The following is a 22153-nucleotide window of genomic DNA, read 5'->3' as shown; positions in this document are numbered from 1 at the left end:
TTGTTGATAAACGTTATGAAAACAAAGGTCATGTTAAATACCCAACAGAACATCACGGTACTTTAGCTGTTTCTTATCGTAAGTAAAAGTGGATTAGTTTAATTTGTCTAATTTTAGAAGACATTTTTAAAAAATGTCTGATCCTCATGGTATTCTTATAAATTGTGCCTGATAAAGAAAACATGTATCTGGAAAGAATCCAGCGGAGGGCCTGTAAAACTGTTAGGACAACTTTATCAAAATTATGATAACGCTCTCACTCTGTGGATTAGCCCCCTTAGGGGACGCGGAGAGAACATTTGCCTAGATTTCTACAGTTCACTTAAATGGTTAATTTCAGAAATTTGATCCCTAAAGCCAAATTTGAATGCCATGGTAGGAAACTCGGAAATATTGCCAATCAACTGTCTCTCCCTAGAGGACCAATAAATATTTTAACAGTCCACTGCAATACATGACCCGACTGTGGAATGAGAGGAAGGCCTAAAAGTTTCCAATACTATATTTTTAACATATTTTTTAGGGTAATGCGTTTGGTTAATACTTTTACTTGTTTTAAATGTCTTTTTATTTGTCATGTGTAATATTGTTTCTGTATCGGATTTTAAATTATTTAAGATTTGGTGTTTTATAGTTAAGATTTTATTATTATGCTTTTAACGTCAATTTTTCTGTAAAATTGTAACAATTCAGATATTTTATTACAAGTGCAATTATTTTTTAATACAAAAACCGGTATGATTGAATGAATGTATCATGTCATGACACATAGGCCTATAGCAAATTCTTGCGATACTACTGGTTGTTTCCTTCTGAGAGGAAGACACAAGATACCAAGGCAATAGATGTATTCACATCATATTTTTATTCCATTTAATATTTATGCGATTTTCGGGCTTAGGCATACATTGTATGTTTTTATTAAGTTTTATTTTTATTAGGCTTACCTATTAAAATAAGTTTCTTTCTATTGTCTGTAACTATTCTCAAAATGAATAGTCCTCCTAACGTAAGAAAATCAATAGCAAGTCTACAGATAAGATATATTTAGGCCTATATTAATACTGAATCTCTCATTTAATGAGACAAGTGTTCTTATTCTGTCTCTTATACACATCTAGATGTGTATAAGAGACAGTTATAGATCTACGTGATATAAGAAAAGGTGTAATGTAATTAAATATTATGATAACAATATATTTATTCGAGAAAGCGTCAGAGGACATGATATTTGATGACGCAACAAAATTACTGAACAAAACATGCATAAAATGTTGGTATACCTGGCGTGCCAGCTGCAACAACAAATGTTTGTTATGGTCCTACTTATAGTTGTAAACTTGTGTAGTTTTTAACTAATGACTCAACAACCTTAAACACGTCCCGCAGTTGGTCTTTGACCAAGTTTTGTAAATGTAGTTAACCTCATTTCGTAGGCTGACTGGCAGTAGGCCGTCGTAAATTACTTGGCGCCCGGAGTGTTTAACATTTGGTTTGAAATTGATCCGTATAAAACCATGAAATTTGGAGCACCGTCGGCGGAATTTCAGGTTACGAAAATTAGGCTTATGGTTTTTCTACCCGAAAGCCAATAAGCTGCGGAAAACATGCTTATCTGACGATTAAAGAAAACAAAATACAGACTTGAAGAAAAAAAAAAACGTTTTGATTGACGGATCTTAACCATTTAGACAATAAAATCGATGGAAAAAGTTCGAATACAAAAAAAACCGCAAAAAAAAAAAAAAAAAAAAAAAAATAAGATTGTTGGTTGGAGACAGAAGATTTTGTATAAATCCAGCTAATCCAGATGATTAATCTAATCCCGCGTTCCCAATCGAATTAACGATGTCGAAGTCATCTGGGAAAATAATATGCGAGTGAAAACGTTCCGATATCTCCTTTGGTGAAGTTCTGCTCGCAAAGGAAGGGAGTCTCTTGAAGAATAAAACTTATTCTCGGCGTGTGAATCAAAGATTGTGTTCAAAAGCTGAAAAACATATTTGACTGAAAATAGTGTCCACCAAATTCACGAAACGTAGCTGTTCGATAAATAAATATACAGGTAAAAAAACAAACGTGTTGGCGTTTACGGGTATGTAATGTTTCGGCACCGTGCAGTGGTAGTATTTATGTACGTCTAAATACCCGACGGCAGACAGCATCACCTTTGATACATTTCACTACCATATCATCACCATTTAATTCACGAATGATCTGATGTGGTGGGTCGGTTTTCTCAACTTCATCGAAAACTAGCTTATCGCCATCCCAACTCACGATGACCATTGTTTTATCACCCGTAGGCGCAAGATCTTGGAACGGTTCACCTATTTTAAATTTTTGGATGTGAGTATTCACCATAGGAACGTTCATCTTGATCTCAAAATTATCTCCGTTTTGAGTTACTTCACAGGACGGCGACATTAAACCTGCCATCTTCCGCATTGCCAGGCCAACACCCATCGCTTTCATATACTCGTCGAAGTTCTCACTTTTCGACAATTTGTACTTGCCGGCGAAATTAACAACCATCTTGTGATGTGCGATATGCGTAAATCCGTTAATAAAGTGTTCTTTGTCACTGTGCTCTATCTGTACTATGACAGTTTTCGATACGTTCACGGTGCGTTCACGGTGAATATCGCAGCGAGAATGAATTGACGAGTGACGAATGAGTCGGTCTAATTTCTGCGGTAGTTTTTTTGGGAAGCTGGTATCAGCAGTCGACATAACCGGGACAGTTCACGTGTCTTGTCCATTAAATTAACATTCACTTTCATTTCTCAGCGGGACCAATACTGTACTTTATTGACATCCCATCAACCCATTAGAGCCCACTAGACGTATTCACCTAAGTATTATCAGACTATCGGAGATTATTATAAGTAAATTTTAACGCACTATTAGACCCATAATTAACCAGAGCGTGAAAGGGGTAGAATACATGATTTTCAAAAACGTTATATAGGCCTATATGATATAAGTGTGTGGTACTGCGAACCGCAAGCTCGAACGAAGCAATTTATTGAGTAATTACACATTATACGCCATAGCCAGGGTTATGACGGAGGTAATTTTCATGACAATGGATAGGCGCAAAAACTAACAGTAGTGACGGAGATTAAACCAATCATCGTCGTCCGGTTTTTGCACATAAAACTTCGACGTGGCTTTTGATAATGGACATTTATGGGGTGTCAATCAAACTTAACAATGACCAATCCGAACATCGCTAAAAATACGCGTTTATCCCCCACAAGCACATGTGTGTCTCACAAACGCACGCGTTTATACGTAGGCCCATAGGCTATCTTGGGACCAAGGGGCGTTGCTTACCGGAAAGGTCCATTATTTAATTTTTTTTTAAATTGTTCTTATTTATTTGGTGTAATATAATCTTACAGATTGTATTACTTTACCATTATTTAATTTTTTAATTTTTTTCTTGTTATTTATTTGGTTTAATACAGTCTTACAGATTGTAAAACAATGCAATATAAATACTGTACTGCTGTATACGTTCGCATCAAACTAATATTAAATCACATCATGGAGTACGCATTCCATGCCATGCCATAATTCCCTCGAGATTGGTACTAGGCCTATATCTGTTTTCAATGGAATATTCGTTTAAAAAATAGGTTCATAATTGTAGCAATATGATGTTAGTACATTTTTTATTAACATGACCTTTCGGTAATCATTGAACCATACGTTAAAAAAACCCGATGTTATAAAAGTGTTAGTTATGTTATCACTTAAAAATTAAAACTATAATATATTTTCCTAGCTAATAAACTGACGCATTATTACTGTTTCTAGTTTACTTTTATAGACCGATATTTAAAGTGGCTGATAGGCCTACTTATTTATAAGGGTTTTCGTAGTAAAATGTCTGCTACTTGTAACCTATTTAATTTTATATAGCGCTTTCCGCTGCGGTTGCAAACCGCTAACTACTCCACTGATTAAAGTACAACCGGGTTCCACTCGAGCAGAGGCTCAACAACAACCAGATAAAAACATGGAGCATTCAATTCATTTATTTTCCAACAGACATAAAACTACACCAGTCAATTGGATCGTTGGAAAGTGAAAACAGATCACTATATTATGAAAACTCACCTGATGTAGGGCAAAATTAGAACTGAAATACACAATAATATATATAACAATGGTGGGGGAAAGCTGGGCAACCAAAAAGATTAGTGACTTCTGCTGATAGTGTATCCCAAATTCTTGGGAAGGAAATAAAAGCTGAATAGAAAAATGCATTTGTAGTGAACGCCTATGTCTGAAAATCAGTATATTCTACGAGAAAATAGGAGGGGACAACAATTCACCACCAACAATGGCGTAACGCTGGGGCAGGGGGTAATGTGGTTTACTGAGACTGGGGGCCCTTTTTGGGTTTATGGGATGTTAGATGTGCCTTTGTTTGTCATTGTATATTTTTATGTTAATAATATTATTAATGCTAGATATTATTAACGACGAAATAATTTACATATCAGTGGCAGATCTAAGAATTTGAAATAGACGGGACCAGGAAGGGATTTCATGGATGAAGACCCTACCACCTCAGCCCCACCATGGTTGGGGCTGAGGAACTGCAAGAAAATTTATGATTATGGCACCTTTAGATGGCCGGAAATGACACTCACAGACTTCACCACTGAATTAAACTTTCATCTCCTCTTTAAGAACATTTTGACAAATTTAGGGGGCTCATTGACTACACTTTTTTTTAATAAGAACCAGTAAAATTTTGCCCAGGCTCAGTGTTCTTATTTTTTGGCTGATTTTAGGCTCAAAATGTTCTTATTTTACACACTTTTTAAACAAAGAAAATTATATTAAACAGTAGTATATTACTGTAAATAAAAATGGTCCCTGAAAAAAAAGGCACCAGAAAAAAAATGGCCCCAGAAAATAGACCCGGTAAAAATAGCCCCAAATGACAGTTAGGCCTACTCCTACTGTACTATATATTAATGGAGGGTATTACATAGTCACAACTACTGCACATAAGGTACAAATACATATTTATTTTGTTTTTCTACTTTAAAAAAACATAATTAAAAACCTCATTTGACATTTTACCTCAGCCTCAATTTGTTCTTATATTGTTCTTAATATTTAAGTTTCAGCCTCAGTGTTCTTATAAAATGTATTCTTATTTTTAAAAAAGTGTACTGTATCACACTTGCGAGTTTACACAAAAAAACCTCGCCGTTGTGTGACCGGGAAGCCAAATATGTGTGGGCATGAAAGAATCATTGGTGTGAAGGGACATGACCACAGCATGAAGTGTCACTCAACATACAGTACCTATATATATACAGTAAGGCCACCAGAAAATGTTTAAAGGTGCAAGTGCAAGTAGACTTTAACGTTTCGCTGTTGTCTGCTCAGAATTCATTCATTCATTGTTCCATTGGAGATTCTCAATCAGTCCAACAAATCCCGGGTTTACCAAACTGACCAATTGTTAGTATGAGGAGCCTAGGACAAAATTATATTTGGTGTTCATTTATAACTAAGTAATTGATCCGTCAAAAATCTATCCTGAATGGACTGATTCTGATAAAATACAGGCATGCATGACTGGAAAATAATGAACAAGATAAAAAAATATGGGATTGGAGCTTAAAAAACTATTTATTACAGATGTGTATATCCGGATAAATCAGTCAATCAAATAAAATTATGACAACCGACTTGTCATGCGTTAGGTAACACAGCTGGCATGCGTTGATCGGATTGAAAAGTAGGCCTAGTCGAGGGTGTGGTCTATTCAAGGAAAACTAAATCAAACAGCAAAGGTATTCAATTCTTCCATGATTAACGTCAATATTAAAGAAAAATTCCACGCCTGGCTTTAAAGAATCTGTTATTAATCCAAGGGTATGATAATCTAGACGTAATAGGTGTCGAAAAATAAGAGAAATCATTATTGGTGTAAGCATGTAAGTATTAATCTGGTTATGAAACAGCTATTTGAGAACAATAGTCGACAGTACGCAGGTAAATGAAGCACAAGTACTGTACGTCAAAATTTATCTTCAAATCAATAAGTGTTCATTTAATATACATAATTTAATAAATTCTAATGAAATCTCACATCATTACAAACTTTAAATGCCCTTTCTGAAAACAAAATAACAAAATTACTGTATACGGCAATCATTAATTTACAACTCCATACTATTTGTAAAACAGATCACTTCTTTCACCAAATAATCATTGATATATTTTACGGTATTTACAGCATACTTTCGTAACGAACACTTACATAAATCCTTTATAATAAATACATATATTGAAATATATAACTTACAAATAGTTTTATTTAAGAATAAAATACAATCGACTAACAAACGTGTGGGTGTTCAATTATTCTAGAATTAAAAAAAATGAAATCCAACCATAGTATCACTTGACTCAGACGAGAGTATAAAAGGCAAATTTCTGGACATTTACAAACCCAAAATTGTTCAGTTCAGGACCAACTACTGTACACTACACCCAATTCCACCAATAACGCTTCCTCGATCACCTCTGAATAAATCGCTACTTGACAAATGAAGACTCTTCCTACTTTAATGGACCTTACCAACTAACCATTCAGAACGTGACAAGAATACGCGCTTGTCCCGCAAAATTTCGTATTTTTGCTTATCTTTTATACTGTACAGTAGCTTCGTTTGACCTTAGCAACACTCTCCAAGGGGCGGGGCTTAGCGGAACGGTGCATTACAACATGGAGGATATCATGGCACATAGAAGACTTTGGGGAGACAAAGGACTACGACAAGACAGGGATTATCAGAGCATGATGTTTGATGATCAAATAATGTACATGACGATAAAATGAGAACATTAATGAGAACATAATGATTCAAAAATAAGACACATAATAGCATTGCTGACTCAGACTCAATGAACCATGATCAGTAAGGCGATTACAATTTCGAATAAACATAAATTACAAGAAAAAAACAAAACATAAATAATCAAAGTAACAAAACCAAATTAAAAAAAAACAGAATCCAGTACTGTATAACAAAATACAGAATTTCATATTTACGTTCTGTTCATCTACAACACTACATAGCCTACATAGTCTCACATTCGGCGTGAGATTCACATTTGGGGGTCTGTCCCACGCTCTTACACCTAAGGACCAAAATCCCATAATTAATGTAATTCCTATAATTATTATAAAATATATGTATTTGTGATTTTTGTAGCCCTCATTTTCTAAAACTTCTCCATCTACAGTACATAGTCTACATTACCAGGTAGCTGCACAACACAGTAGAGTAGATAACATGTCGTATTTAAAGCGCTGTTGGATAACATCAAAGGACGTATACATCAGCGTGAAAAATTTGAGTGGCGACGATCTGAAATACATGTATTCGCTATTAAAAGGGAAAAATGCAGATCCTGAATGAAATGCATTTTCAAGCATTTAGGAAATAAAATTTTCGGAGTGGTTTGGGGTTGACCCCCATAAAGGAGGGGTGGAATTTCAAGTCTCACTTCTGCAAATTTGTCTAATTTGTAATGTTATCTGCTACAGTTAAACAAGATTGCTCTTTAGAAAGACAAATTGACATCGCCACTCAGACTGGTATGGAGTATTTTACATGATAATGCATCAAAGAAAATTTTTTATATATTATAATTTTTTATATATATCTAATATTTTACAAATATCAACAATAATTTACATTCATAGCACATTATCAATTTCTTAAACCTAGGCTCTGGAGGAAACAAAAATGTATGATGTATAAAAATATTTATTACAGTAAATATAAATTGTCTCTATTTTATATCACAGGCACATAAAATGACCAACTAGAAAATAAATTTAGTTTCTTCTCCCCATTTCCTGTTTTTTTTAATTTAATTTTTTTTTTTTTAATTGCAAATCTTCCTATAGTCACTTGAGTAGTATATATTACAAATTATGGTAATTTTTTTCTTTTTCTAATTTGGCTACAGTGTAGATCACATTCAGTGTTACCATAGCAATTTGAACTGAAAAAGCTGACTACAAAAAACATAGTAATTTATCACAAGGTTTTCATACCATTAACATAGCTTTGTTTTGTAATAGTACCACAACTATTTGGTTCTGCACTATTATCACACCAAGTGGTTTTAATAGTTCAAGTTTATTAAAAAGCATGTTCGCAGAGGGTAGCTGAATTGCAATGATTTGTATATTAAAAAGAAAATATAATATATACACCGTACATGAATAAAAAATTACATTATAATTGAAATAGAATTATATTTACAAACTGATTACAAATTTGTCAAAATTACAATTTGATTATTATAATTATCATTATTACAAATAACATCAAAATTACATACACAATTGATTTAAATCAATTAAACATTGGGAAGAAATACGATCAACTTCCAAAGGTAGCTGTAGTAAATTGCATCTCTCCATTAGGAGTATTGTTGCAACCTGAGAGCATGTGAGGTGCACAAGGGTGCTAAAAACATTAAAAATGTGTTGTACAGTGCTGATAAAAATCACTGGTGTGGTAAAAAAAATTGGAAAAATTTACATTTGAAATGCAGCCTCTCAACCCCCTATGGAATACAACCTCAAGCCATGCAGATATCACAAAAACCCCTTCCCTATTTCATCCATACATTTATATTTACTGAGGTAATTGGGTGTTTGGACAACACAAGTCACCTCTCTCTTCTGGAATTACCCATCAGCTTTCGTCTATTAAAAGTGATTAAGTAATTTGTGGCTTAGTGTATTGCTGCTAATTAGGTGTGTGACATTTCTGCAATAGCTTTTGCTTTATCCAGATAATCTCAAACTGCTGTGTCGTCATCTATGTTCACCAATCCCGGAATCGATAACAAAGACCTGGGGGAAAACAGGACACCATCAGGCAAACACACTTAATTCATAGGCATAGCACATTTTAAAAAGTTTTTTTTTTTTTTGAAACCCAGATTTAGTTTTAAATATTCCTTTAAATAAGGACCACAGTTGTAAAATGATGCAATTGGAGACTGGTGGATTAATACACAGTAGGGAATGGGTACTACAGAATTGGGAATCAGGCTTGCGGGCTGAGAGCTTTGAAGGTCGGAGACTTGGGATTTAACTTGGGGACTTGAGGGTAGAGGAGGCCTTAAGTGGAGCGTGGATGAATGTTCGGAAGTTAAGGTTTCAGGAGGTAAGGGTTAGTGACCTGGAAACCTGATGGACTAGAATTGACAGGAGAGTTAATGGGCTGATGATTAGAATGCGGAAGTATTGACAGTTGGGGAAAAAGGGACTTGGGAAACTGAATAATTTGAAAACAGGAAAGTTAGGAAAATTGAGGATTGGGTTCTAAATGGTTAGAGGAGAATTAACTGAGGAGTTGAGAGATTTGAGGGTTGGAGGACTAGAGAGTTGAGTGACTTTGAAGTTTAAGAACTGGAAAGTTAATGATCTTGAGGGTTGGGGAGAAGACTGGAGAGCTAGGCAAAGGAGTTGCCTAGAATAAAAAAAATAAGAAAGTAACTTGAGAAAATGAAAATATGAAATTCTATAAGGTTCGTAGAAACAAATCTTGTAATATAAGATGACAAACATATGTTGGTGATTATTCAAATGCATCACTTAGACTAAATACTATCACATCATCTGGGTACAATAAACATGAAATATTCAATCATCAATAAATAATAAGTTTATAAGAACACTATAATTTATAATGTGTACCTTTATTATCGGATATATCTATACGCATATCATAATTAGTTAATTTGAACTTTCATTTGATTTTCATCAGTTTTATAAAATTCATTTCGTAATGGGCTTTACTTAGATTATATTATATATTATATGTATATTTATTTTATATCATATACTCCTTATATTATAGCTTCTATTTTACCATGACATACTTTTCACCATATATGCTTTTATATCGCAATGATTTATTAAATATGCAAAAATATTTATATATTGATAAATAATTTTCTAATGAGCGGCTACACTTTTGATTGGTTAATAACCACCCATTAGGTATATATATATATATCTCATCTTTTTTAAAAGGAAGCAGAAGTAATACTGTAAAAATCTGTGCATATTTTATACTCTTACCCTTCATCTTTGTCAGATTTTGACCCCTCCTCTTTGTCGGATTTTGTCCCTTCTTCTAGATTCTGATCTGCTACAATGCTGATGTGTTTGCTTGCAACAAAATTCTGCATCCAAGCGGGCATTTCTCCTGGTTTTGTTTTCTCTTTTTGCTTTTTCTTTTTTAAATCTGACGGTAGTTCTGGTTTTTCTACTGTTAGTGTGTCTGTAGCAAAACATAAAGTTTTGTTGGTTATTTGAAATCATATTACAATACAACACTTTTATACCATTTTTGCCATAAATATTATCAATTATTACTCCATTACTTTCATCAAAATACATATCATCTAAATTAACAACTCCATCACAATCATTAATTTTATCATCAAAATCATCATAATCGTGTCGTCCCTTTAATCGTTGTAATCATCATTCATCAACACCTTAATCTTAATTATTTTCATCATTATCATTATCTTCTGCATTATCATCATCATCAGTTTATCATGATCACCATCAACAACCAAAATGATCCCATCAAACCCCCAAAACACCAACAGTACAGTACAGTAGTTATAAACATTCAAACACTAGCTTTATTGTTAATATACAAAATTAATAATGTTAAATCCATTCATTTATTTTATATCATCGAAAATTTTGAGTGCCAACAACATTACAATGATGGAAAATTTTTCAAATAGTTTAGAGTATAAGCAAGCATTAATGTAATACAGTAAATTGAGATAGTAGGGGAATGAGATTAGAATGATAACAACAACAAGAAAAGTAATAAATTAACATTAAAAACTCAGAAAAACAATTATCTTTATGCATTTCAGCATCATTGTTGTGAGTATTGTAAAAAAAATATACAAAAAATTTTGATACAATTATTTATTTTGATGAATATAATTATGCTAGCTATGGCTTCTGGTGAACAGCCAGAGAAAGGCAGAGATATGAGAGGATGATGAAGCTGTGGATCAGAGACTGACCATTAGTAAAGAAAGAGTGCATTCCATATTTAGAAATCAGCAATGACAAAAAAGGGGCCAAACATCCCCCTAAGTACAACACAGTTAAATGTACAACATATGCAACAAATTCATTCAATAATTAGGCTTAACCAACAATGTTACAAAGAACAAATTTTACATCAAACCATACACAAGTTCACCAACGAAAGCCTATAAATAACATAATCCCGTAATCTCCAACGCGTCCACATGCATGCATTAGTGTTCACTATCAAAATTTGCTGCCAGTTTTTGTGATTAGTTTTTTGGTATGGAACCAGCCGGCACTTGTCAACTTACCAATATGATTTATAAGAGCATCAGCACATCTGATGTCATCTACATCATAGATGAAACAAAGATTACAAACTGATATATATATTATATACTGTATTCTACTATGCACTACTATTACTATTACTATTTCTACTATGTATTATATTATGAATTAATTTACTGAAGAACCTTACAAATATTCCACAGAATCATTTTTTTCCCTTTTTTGTTTAGTTTTTAGTTTAGTGGTTAGGGCTCCAGCCTTAAAATTCACAATCCTGGGTTCACTCCAGATGTCAAAATTTCAATCATAGAACAATTACACTCCCTATGAAGATTCATCTTCGTATTCCTCTGTCAAAAGTTTACTGAAGAACCTTACAAATATACGACCGAATAATTTTACCCTTTTTTTGTTTGTTTAATGGTTGGGGTGCCAGCCTTACGAAATCACAATCCTGGGTTCACTCCACACAAATGCCAAAATTTTAATCACAGAACAATTCCACTTCCTAAGTCTTATAAAGGAAATTACATCATATAGTTCATTTTCAAGTTTACTTTTATAATGACCTGTTTTGTCAGTGGATTCATCTTCGTCTTCCTCTGCCAAATCCATTGTCGGTGCCCTCTCAAAGTTAATCTATTAAGACAAAGAATTAGTACACAAATCAAACATGCATTAACATTTGAAAGGTAAAGACAAATTCTGATTTTTTAAATATACATTTTTTCACAATCATTAAAACTTTAATAACAACAATTACCCTCAAAATTAACATATGGTTGTATAAATACATGTAACATAAAATTATCAAATTAGGTTTGCTGCATAGCACCATAAACAAAATATAAACAAATAGATAACAATAACTCTTCTAACAATAATTATGTAGATTTATAATACATAATTATGTGATTTATCTGCAACATATCATGCATAACAAAGAACAATTAAAATTGTAATTTTGGAGATAATGCCATAATTTTGACAACTATGAACACCAAGACACAACAGCAAGAAGACTTTAATATGAAAAATAATACCAGTACCATATATTCTCGCATATAAGACAAGGCTTAAAATACCAAATTACGATAAAAAAAAATAAAAAAAATAACTGGGGGTCGTCTTGTACATAATATATAATTTTTTTTTATATTATTAAAATTATGTTCGTATTAGGTGCGGATCGTCCGTTGCATGCAAATTTACTACTGAAATGAAGCTACAACTGTTAGAATGGTCACCATGTACGTTGACGAACCAGAAATGCTATACAAGATTGCTGTTGTTTAAAGTTTTAAATGAAGGCTTTTCAAATGCTGATACAGTACAATGAAATCAATAAACTGTACGAAGCCTAGACTTTGGACTCACATTGTGATTTGAAGGCTAAATGCATGCTTGGTCCCAGTGGATTGTATCGACAAGACGGTGAAATAGGGAGATATGTTAGACATACAAAAATCATCTAAAGATCTTCTCGAACTCGGGAAGGTGGGCAGCGTCTTATAAGCAGACTGCCTTATATGCAAGGATATATGGTATACCTTTAAATACAACACCTAACATTACATAGGAAAGTTCAATAGACACAGAGGAAAGGTATTGTACTTTGCATAATCTATTACAAGTCACAAAATTAAGGGAATGAGAAGGGATGTGATCAGAAAGTGAAAGAAGAAATTTAAATGGGAAATGGGAGGAGAGTGTGAAAGTGGAGAAAAAGAGAGAAGGGAGGTAGTTGTAAAGTAGGGAATTGTAAAGTAGGAAAGATGAGAAGGAAATAAGAAAATAGGGAAGCTGGTTAGAATGTAAGAGTAGTGGAATGGAAAAGGTGGTTGAAGAAATAAAAGTACAAGAGAGAACAGGCGTTAAGAAAAATGTAAGAGGAGAATGAAAGGTAAAAGTGGTGAAAAAAAAGGAAAATGGAAAAAAAAAATTAGGATGGGCCATAAGAGAGTGCAAGGATAGGAATGGCAAAGGTCTGTAATAATAGAACAAAACCATTGTTTCTCCAACTACAGTCTGTCTTTTTATCCTTTATCCCATGAGAAAAAAATCCTCATTTAATGTCATATGAAAACCATCAGTTTTCTAGGTTAAAATATGTGCATTTGTTAAAAAAATATCAACCATTCATTCGTTACATGACAAATGTCATTAAGACAACAATCATCATGATTATTGTCATTCTAAAGTTAATGTCATTTCTGACATTTTCTGTCTGGCTCTTAAAACTGTCCCTAGACATCTCATGGATTATCCTGGTAGGTAGTGAAATGAGGCTAATATATATCAAATAATAATAATAACAGTTCAATCTTGATTGAACGCATATGGCTAAATGCTCCAATGCGATTTACCTTAGAAAAAAAACCCCCAGAACTTAAGTAAAATATACATTAAAATGTTTGAATATGTTGATGTTACAGTAGGTGCTTGTTGAATTTAGGTTGGTAAGTCATTAAAAGGGGTAACAGAAGACCCAAACTAATTTCCCAAAAACTGAGTTGAAAGGCAGACAGACTGTGTTAAAAGAAACTCGGAGGAGGATCTCAAGCAGTGGTGGTGCCAGAGTCTGAAATCTGGGGGGGGGGCAAATGAAGGGGCAAGGTAAAATTTTTTATTGGGAAATATTTTTTCCTATAGCAGAACGGAGATACACACATTAACAGGTAAATCTTCTATCGATGTGCTTATTTTTTTTATTTAAATGCTCAGTAAATTTATTACACATGCAAGAAGAGTATTAAATGCATTGTTTTTAAGCAGCCAGTTGCCTTAAAATGACAGATGGGAGCAACTGATTTTGTTGGCTAATCTTACAATATTAATTTTGTTGGCAAAAGTAGGGGGCCAAAGAAAATTTTCAGGCGGGTGGGTGGGGGAGGTAGATTCCCTAGCGCCGCAATTAATCTCAAGATCCTTTAAGGTGTTGTGTGCAAAGCTTGTAAGTTAAAAAAAAGTATCTTAAATTTGAATCTTTGCACAACAAGAAGCCAATGCAACTGCTTCAACACGGGTAATGTGGTATTGACTAGGGGCTTGGTGGACTAGATGGGCGGCGGTGTTCTGCACATATTGAATCTTATATACAAGGCTTGCCATCCTAAAAACAGCGTACTTTTGCTAATTGTAGAAGCTGTAATACTTTTGTACTCAACTGGAAATAGTAAGCTTATAATGTGAAGAATAAGAATATATTATAAAGTCAAGTTTCATTTTTTGGTCACTGATGTTGGTTTTGGGATGGCATGCTTCATGTGTCCTTTGCTGGTAAGCCAAACAGAAGAGAAGTACAACAGTCAGCCTCGTAGAAACAAATGCATGGACCAGAATTTCGGTTGACTTTGAATCCAGATATTTTCGAATACTTCCAATGCGTCTAATTGATTGAAGCCCAGCTTTGCAGATGTTTTGTATTTGATTAGACATTACAAGTGTAGAATCCATTGCAACCCCAAAATTTCTGCATGTTGGTGAAGGTTTCATGAATGAGTCGTCAATCTTTATCTAAGGGGTCCAGTTGGCAGATTTAAAGCGTGAAGAAAAATGTATGAGCTCTGTTTCGGCAACATTCATCACAAGCTTGTTGGACTTAACCACAATCTAACTTCAGCAACACACAATTCAACTTTTTTGATAGCAGACTCATGTTGATCTAGGGTAGGCATAAATGATTTAATTTTTATTTCTCTCTTTTGAAATTACATTTATTTATTTTATGAATGCAAAGGCATTGTTGACCCAACATTCAACTCACCAAAGAGCATAGTAAAGTTACAATTACAATAACAAAAAAGAATAATCTAGCAGACATATTATTAGAGTACCGAAAGTGTAAAACACTATTAAAGTGGTTCTTCAGTACTGTAAAACTGCCCTAATAAATAACAATAAAAACTTATATAAAATCATTTGGTTAAAATATAACAAGATCAGATATAATTCTAAAAAGGCAGAAGCTAAAATATAAAATTAATATCAGACACATGGTATCATTAATACTCAAATTCTATTAATTTTTAAAAATAATTAGCATCGCTTAAGCACTGATCATTTTACAATCCATATTTTATATAAGTAGTTCAGTTAAATTCCACCCATCACTCAAAATGGAAAGAAAATATTTCAGGTATTTTAAGTGGTGGTTAATACATGTCACTGGATTTCAAATTAATTAAAACGTGTTGGTTAATTGCTACCAAGGTGCTCCATTCGCTGAATATCAACACATAAATATTTAAACTATGCAGAGTAACTGATTAGTCGTCATTGTATATTTTCTTGATTTGTAACCAAATGCCACATGTCAAATTGTCACATCAATCATAGCCACTTAGGTGAGCAATATTTGTACCTGAAGTAGCAACAACAATATTAAAATACTGTTAATAATAATAATATTAATGATATAAATATTTATACTAATACTTATACTACTATCACAAACAATACACTGCAATTAAAACAATAATAACAGCAGCAAAACCAATAGAAATTAATGCAACAAAAATAAACATAATAATGTAGATTTTAACTAGATAGACAAAATACTGTACTACACATATACTGCATAGCAATAATCAATTAAGCATGAGGGCCCAGGACGTGTACATTTTCAAAATATATGGGGAGAGTAAGACAATGACATGAACATGAAAGGAGGGTGGGGGAGGAACTGGCGCAGGTTGTAGTCATCATACCTTATCAGACAACAGGGATATATCCTTGCATAATGGAAGCAATGAAAGATAATATTAATATAAACATAATATACTGATGTACAGTATTTAAAATATTTATAGGCCTATGAATAATAATATAAGTGAACTGTGATGTAATCATTTCACAAAGTCTGTAATCTCCTATTGTATATTATTATAAGTGAATTTAGATTGTACTATTTACTATGTTGATATTACACCTAAAGAATCTCAAAATCATTATAGCTGTAAATTATACTTTTATACGCTATTTATAAGTTCCTAATTTCAACTTCTACCATGCAATTGGCCGTGATATAACTAATGGCATCCGCTATGGAACTGCTACAATATCATGTCTAAATTATTAGCAGAAATTTTAATAATACTATTCTCCTTTTTCTATTTATGCTTTTTATAGGAATTTAATTCAGAAACAAAGTCAATCAATCAACCAATACACAACATTTATAATGCATTTTACAAGATACAATATTGAATGAATTTAGTGAACAATATACTTACAACTGGAGGTTTAAATTTTGGTTTATTCTGTATTTCTGAAATACTTCGTCTAACCGGGGGTGGCTCTTCTTCCTCTACTATGCTGTCCACACTGTTAGAATTGATTTAAGCATTTAGCATTTTTAGATCTCTATTTCAATTTTTTTTTTAAATATTTTTATATTTCTAAACACTATGTAATATACTCAAATATATTAAAATTCAGGAGAATTCCTTCACATTTAATTTATCTCTTTTACAATGACAATACTTACATCATTGACGGTGGTTTCCTAATAGGTAAAGTCTGGAAAAAGTACAAACACTTTATTGAAGATAAGGAAATACTACACTTTACATATATTCATTTGGTATTACTGTATGTCTCCATGTAAAAATGTATTACAATGACATAAAATACAAGTCTGTAATTAATAAATGAAATAACAATCAAGCATGACATTAAAGTAAATAAAATCAGATTTCTTTTAGAGACTAATAAAGTAAACATGATTTCAATTCAATACATCAAGCTATTTTCTGAAACAATGATATGACAAGCATTTTAGAAAACATTTATACTCGAATACTACTATTGATGACAAATTCTGATTTAAAATTAAAGGGTTTCTTAATGTCCAATAAAGCTATATTGATCGAATTAAATTGTCTGTAAAGTTACTTACATTACTTGCACCACTAAGTGACCCAGACCTAAATATCTTGTTTAGTTCCTTCAGCTAACACATCAAAAGAAAATATTTATAAAATAGTTAAAATCTGATTGGTTAAATAATAATACGAATTTCAATAACAATAAAAAAAAATTTATAAAAAATTATAAATCGATAGTGACATCATCATTTTAGTCCAATGTTAATTTCCTATCCTGAAACATAAGATATTGTAGGAAAAACACCATAGTGGTAACCCCTACTCTTCCAAAATGGTTCTACTAATGGAAAACCCTGATCAAGGAGCAGCTTGGACCAGTGCTGATGTTAAGGCTGTAGTTAAGGGTGCCCCTGCCTTTCCGCAAAGATGATTGACTTGTCTACTTAACTTGCCTACTTGACTCGCCTACTCCGCATTCATTCCTTTTTGCTATTGAACGGCTTTTGCACGCAACCAATTTCTTGTCTATACTACCTATTATCAATCTTTAATTTTTATGCCTATAAATCTGTTTATTACCTCTTCTGGATTCATAACTGTTATGTCACCAAGAATCTCTCGTCTCCAATCACCTTTATTCTTGACCCTTAATTTTGGAACCGCATTCATCGCTGACCTCATTTCACTGAATCCTACAGTATGGTTGGTGTGTGGTGTAGTATAACGATGGGCCAGTGGATTCTGTGATCGTTGCACCCCATTATTGGCTGGAGTTGCAGAAGTCTATTTATAAAAAAGCAATTTTAATATTTATTTTATAAATAAGTTAACATGTAAATCATCCTTACACTAATGTATTCCTTCAAAAATAATTCAAATATGTAAATATGATTAAATACGGCAGCCAGATTAAACAGCACCCTCAACATTAATTTTGAAATGAACACCTGTTTTAAAGGCACCAACAAAATCTTACTGGATTTGTTGTCGGAACGGTGGACCGGCAAACAGGATCTCCAGTCCAAGCAGTAGTGGGTGGGCTAGGCAGTCGTTTCTCATCCACCTTAATTTCATGTTTCGATTGCTCTACTGGCTTTCTTTTCACTTCTCGGACGTGGGATGCCGGGAACCATCCTTTACGCCCTCGGATTTTACCCTCCCACCAATCATCTTGCTGCAAGCATGAAAAAAATTTACTTGTGTATATGAGATACAACACTGGAATAGGGAATCATTACATATTTTGTAAGAAAAATAAGGAATATTCTGAGAAAAAAGGAATATTCTGACAATGTTAATAAAGATTTAACTCAATACAATTATGAAACCAATAATAATAATATATATTACAAATTAAAAACTTAAAAAATTAACCGCTTGACCATTTGGCTCGCACGTAAGTGGTAAAATATAATATATCAATAAAAATCTACAGTATACATATATAAACACATAAATACATACCTTCTGTATTATTTGAACTTCATCCCCAACAATTAAATCAAGCTCCTGATCCTTAGTTCCACGATATGCCGTCACAACCTCAATCTTGGTTTTTGGATTATTTATGTTTAATTTCTTCTTTTTTTTCTTTGCTCTCTTCCTTTTTAATATCTGCTCTCTCCTTTCTTTTGGTGTCAGGTGTTTCAGATCCGAAATGTTATCTTTATCCTGCAATAAAAAATCATGATAAGTAAAAATCACTAATTTAATAAAAGGCATAACATCTTCTTCACTAAAATTACTTTTCATGAAGATATTAAAGTAATACTCACATCGTCCTCGTCCACGTCTTCATCTTCAATTGATACAGGACTTAAGTCCGAAGGTATCAACAACGGCGACATGCCTGGATTTTGATGTACAATGCTCTATGATGTAGAAACACAAATATTAACATATTAGTATGAGCATAACAATTAAAAAATGTTTAGAAAAAAAAATGCTTTCACATCCATCAACAAATATACGTGCCAATTAAAAAGTTGAAAATATAATTATGTAACTGTATAATTACATTGGATTAGGATTGGGGACACTGCTAGTGGCACCAAAGGTGGATTGTCGGATATCCCTTACGTCATTGGACAAAAGAAAAAAATGAGCGAGTTTCTTAAAATTATGGTCTAAATAACATAAAATCTCTTCATACGAGGAAATTTTACCTTCTCCCTTGACTCTACCACAACTTTTATCGACGATTTACTAGAGGCCTTAGGCAGAATTTTTTTCAACCTTGTTAAATCCCCTTTTGGCAAATTTCTGGAGCCATCACTGCCTATGGAGTGGAGCCATTCTTTGTGTTGTGAAAAAAAAAACTTGGATTTGAACCCAGAACCATGGAAAGTCAAGCATCCTTACCCCAAATTTCAACTACATTACAATTTATTTTATAGACAGAAGGCTGACTATAAAAAATATCAGAATTTGAAACTGTGAGGGCAGCATTCAGTCAAAGGGATTTGGAAATCAACAATTTAATGCCATGCAGAATAATGGATAACTGATATTTACAGATTTACATATTGGCATACAATTTGCATGTTATGATGTGCAATGATAATAACTGAAGTTAATGCATACAATTTGTATATTTATTTGCAGATCTAATGTCTAATATATCATGATACTAAGTGACATACATGCAGTGGATGGTTGATGCAGCTACCACACAACATACCCCAAAAAAGTACACAAAATTTACAGGCCTTTTCTCCTTCACTTCATGAAGTGACACAAACCCATAAAGGTGCTTACAACACAATAAAAACAGAATTTAATTCAATCAAGGAAAGTTTAGGAGTTTGGCCTGAAAAGTCTCTTGATGGTGACAATGACCAAATAATTATGGTAGGCCAAAGACACTTTGTGTAGCCCAAGCCTAACAGACCCAATATCTCACAAACCTAAAGTCACTTTTTTTGGCATCCTAAATACTTGTATATGATATACCTGTGCCTAATAAAAAGTGGCTGGCTGTTTCAGCCTGATTTCAAAATGATAGAGAGGGAAAGTACCACACCAATATTCTGTGAAGGGTATAGTGATATGCAGGTTTGAAAATTAAATGTCTTCTCATATACCATGAATGGGTAACTTAGGAGGGGAATATACAGTATAATAATATCTAAAACTGATATGGCGCCAATTCAAAAAAATATCGAAGGTGCAACACATGTGAATAGCCATTGGAAAGTCTTAAGCTGAGACTTTAATTAAGTTGCAAAAGAGAATTTATGTTATTTTGAATTGGTTCCAAAAAAGGGCAGAAGTATAAATCAAAGGACAATGACTGTAGGTTTTGGTTCGGTACTTGGTGACAGAAAGTTTTGAGAGGATGAGCGGAGATGGCGTACTGTATATTGGGAAAGCAATGAATGCAAATATGATGGTTTACTCAGATCATAGAGAAAATAGAACAGATGGAGAGCTTTAAAAGCTAAGAACAAGAAATTTAATAACACGTTTCCTGATTGGCAGCCAATAAAGTTCATGCAATAAAGGAGTGAAATGATCCTACTTTCAAGCACCGGTACATATACGGGCAGCTGTGTTTTGGATGAGCTGAAAGCGCTTAAGCAATTCCTGCAGAACGCTAAAGCCGGACCATCACTGCGTTGTACAATCGTCAGCCGATTAATCCAACTCAGCTCCCTATGAGTCTGAACGTATCATCATTAAAAACAATCCGCTGCGTGCACGTCGTGGTGTTGCGTTCTTCAAAAAAATCGCATCAGCCGAAGACCGTTGGATGCATTAAGTGCCCGGTTGAACAAATAGGGAATCGCAAAAGTTAAGCTGAGATGATATGAGCAAATAAACAAGTATTTCAGCAGATTTGGTGTTAAGAAACTCCCTGATTTTGCCAATGTTACAAACATAGTTATTTGCAGACTTGTGTAATAGGGCTAACATGTTTCTCAAAAGTATGGTGTCGGTCAAAAATAACACCAAGGTTTCCTGATGTAGAAGGCTCAAGGACTGTTGTCCCAAGGGTAATAGGTGGAAAAGTGGGCTTTGGGAGAAGAAATCTGGAATAGAAAACTACTGTATGTATTCAGTTTCGTTTTCATTTAGTTAGTTTGTTCTGAAATATCCATTGTTTGATTTCAAAAACTGTCTGCTCAAATTTATTTATAGGAATTTGTGATTCAAAATTAGGATCGAAAGGAACATACAGCTAAATATCATCAGCATACAGGTGCAATTTAACTCCGTTTTTACGAATTATCTTGGCAACCGAATAAATGTAAAGAGTAAAAAGTAATGGTCCTAAGACCGAGCCTTGATAAACTATATAAGGCAATAATTTGGTCAGTGACATAGTATCATGAATGGGAACAGACTGAGACCATGAAGAAAGACAGGAATAAAACCAAAGAAGAACATTGCCCATAAAACCAAACTGATGAGACAGCCTTTCAAGAAGAATATAATGATGATTAACCATGTCAGATGAGGCGGAAAGACCGAGAAGGAAAAGTGCGACAGCCAAGCTGTTGAGAACTGGAGTGAGAGGGTTAAGTAGGAATACTGGGTTTAATCAGACTACTAACAATGTTGAACAATTCACTGATCACCATGGCAGTCATCAAATCTAGATGCAAATGAAAATGACTTGGTAGTTGAATATTTATCCATACATGCTATGAAAAGGAATTTAATGTTTGATACCATAATGGTATTGTATGGATTTTGTTCAAAATGTCCATGATGTTCGCTATATCTATGATGACCTTTGACATTCTTTTACTTACGACTCTACTTGGTCTCCTCATACGAGGGCTATTAGTTGGTCTAATATTACGTTCCTTCTCCTCTTCCACCTGATAAACGCACAATAATTATGGTCCAACAAATAATCTAGAAAATTATATTCTAATTTTCCCACACA

At 33.4% G+C, this 22153-nt stretch overlaps 2 protein-coding genes across 8 annotated transcripts in view; both read right to left on the bottom strand.

The window, feature by feature from the left end:
• Window positions 1–1144: 1144 nt before the first annotated feature.
• Window positions 1145–2751, bottom strand: LOC117100918 (fatty acid-binding protein, adipocyte-like). The gene has a single exon (XM_033240763.1). It carries the CDS (start codon window positions 2731–2733, stop codon window positions 2131–2133), a length of 603 nt encoding a protein of 200 aa, XP_033096654.1. The 5' UTR covers window positions 2734–2751; the 3' UTR covers window positions 1145–2130.
• Window positions 2752–6061: 3310 nt separating this feature from the next.
• LOC117100901 (voltage-dependent R-type calcium channel subunit alpha-1E-like) overlaps window positions 6062–22153 on the bottom strand; it is a 51970-nt gene continuing 35878 nt past the window's right edge. For 3 of the 7 annotated variants that reach the window (XM_033240739.1, XM_033240737.1, XM_033240738.1), the window contains 13 exons: window positions 22017–22085; window positions 19035–19130; window positions 18724–18930; window positions 18236–18433; window positions 17839–18042; window positions 17331–17384; window positions 16920–16951; window positions 16666–16756; window positions 16141–16164; window positions 12001–12070; window positions 11452–11490; window positions 10154–10355; window positions 6062–8917 (listed from right to left, as the gene is read on the bottom strand). In XM_033240739.1, coding sequence (XP_033096630.1) covers window positions 8863–8917; window positions 10154–10355; window positions 11452–11490; window positions 12001–12070; window positions 16141–16164; window positions 16666–16756; window positions 16920–16951; window positions 17331–17384; window positions 17839–18042; window positions 18236–18433; window positions 18724–18930; window positions 19035–19130; window positions 22017–22085 — 1341 coding nt within the window. In that variant the 3' untranslated portion in view covers window positions 6062–8862. The remainder of the gene's footprint in view (window positions 8918–10153; window positions 10356–11451; window positions 11491–12000; window positions 12071–16140; window positions 16165–16665; window positions 16757–16919; window positions 16952–17330; window positions 17385–17838; window positions 18043–18235; window positions 18434–18723; window positions 18931–19034; window positions 19131–22016; window positions 22086–22153) is intronic. The other 4 variants (XM_033240741.1, XM_033240740.1, XM_033240743.1 and 1 more) reach the window with 4 other exon arrangements.

This window comes from Anneissia japonica, unplaced genomic scaffold (assembly GCF_011630105.1).
Source record: "Anneissia japonica isolate Jap-2015-1 unplaced genomic scaffold, ASM1163010v1 scaffold287858_len863314_cov180, whole genome shotgun sequence".
Lineage (NCBI taxonomy): Eukaryota > Metazoa > Echinodermata > Crinoidea > Comatulida > Comatulidae > Anneissia > Anneissia japonica.
The sequence above is the reverse complement of the archived record's forward strand: the minus strand, read 5'-3'. Positions and strand labels throughout refer to the sequence as shown.

What these genes read in the sequence shown, in the direction of transcription:
- LOC117100918 (XM_033240763.1), bottom strand. Translation starts at nt 2,733, where the DNA reads ATGTCGACTGCTGATACCAGCTTCCCAAAAAAACTACCGCAGAAATTA.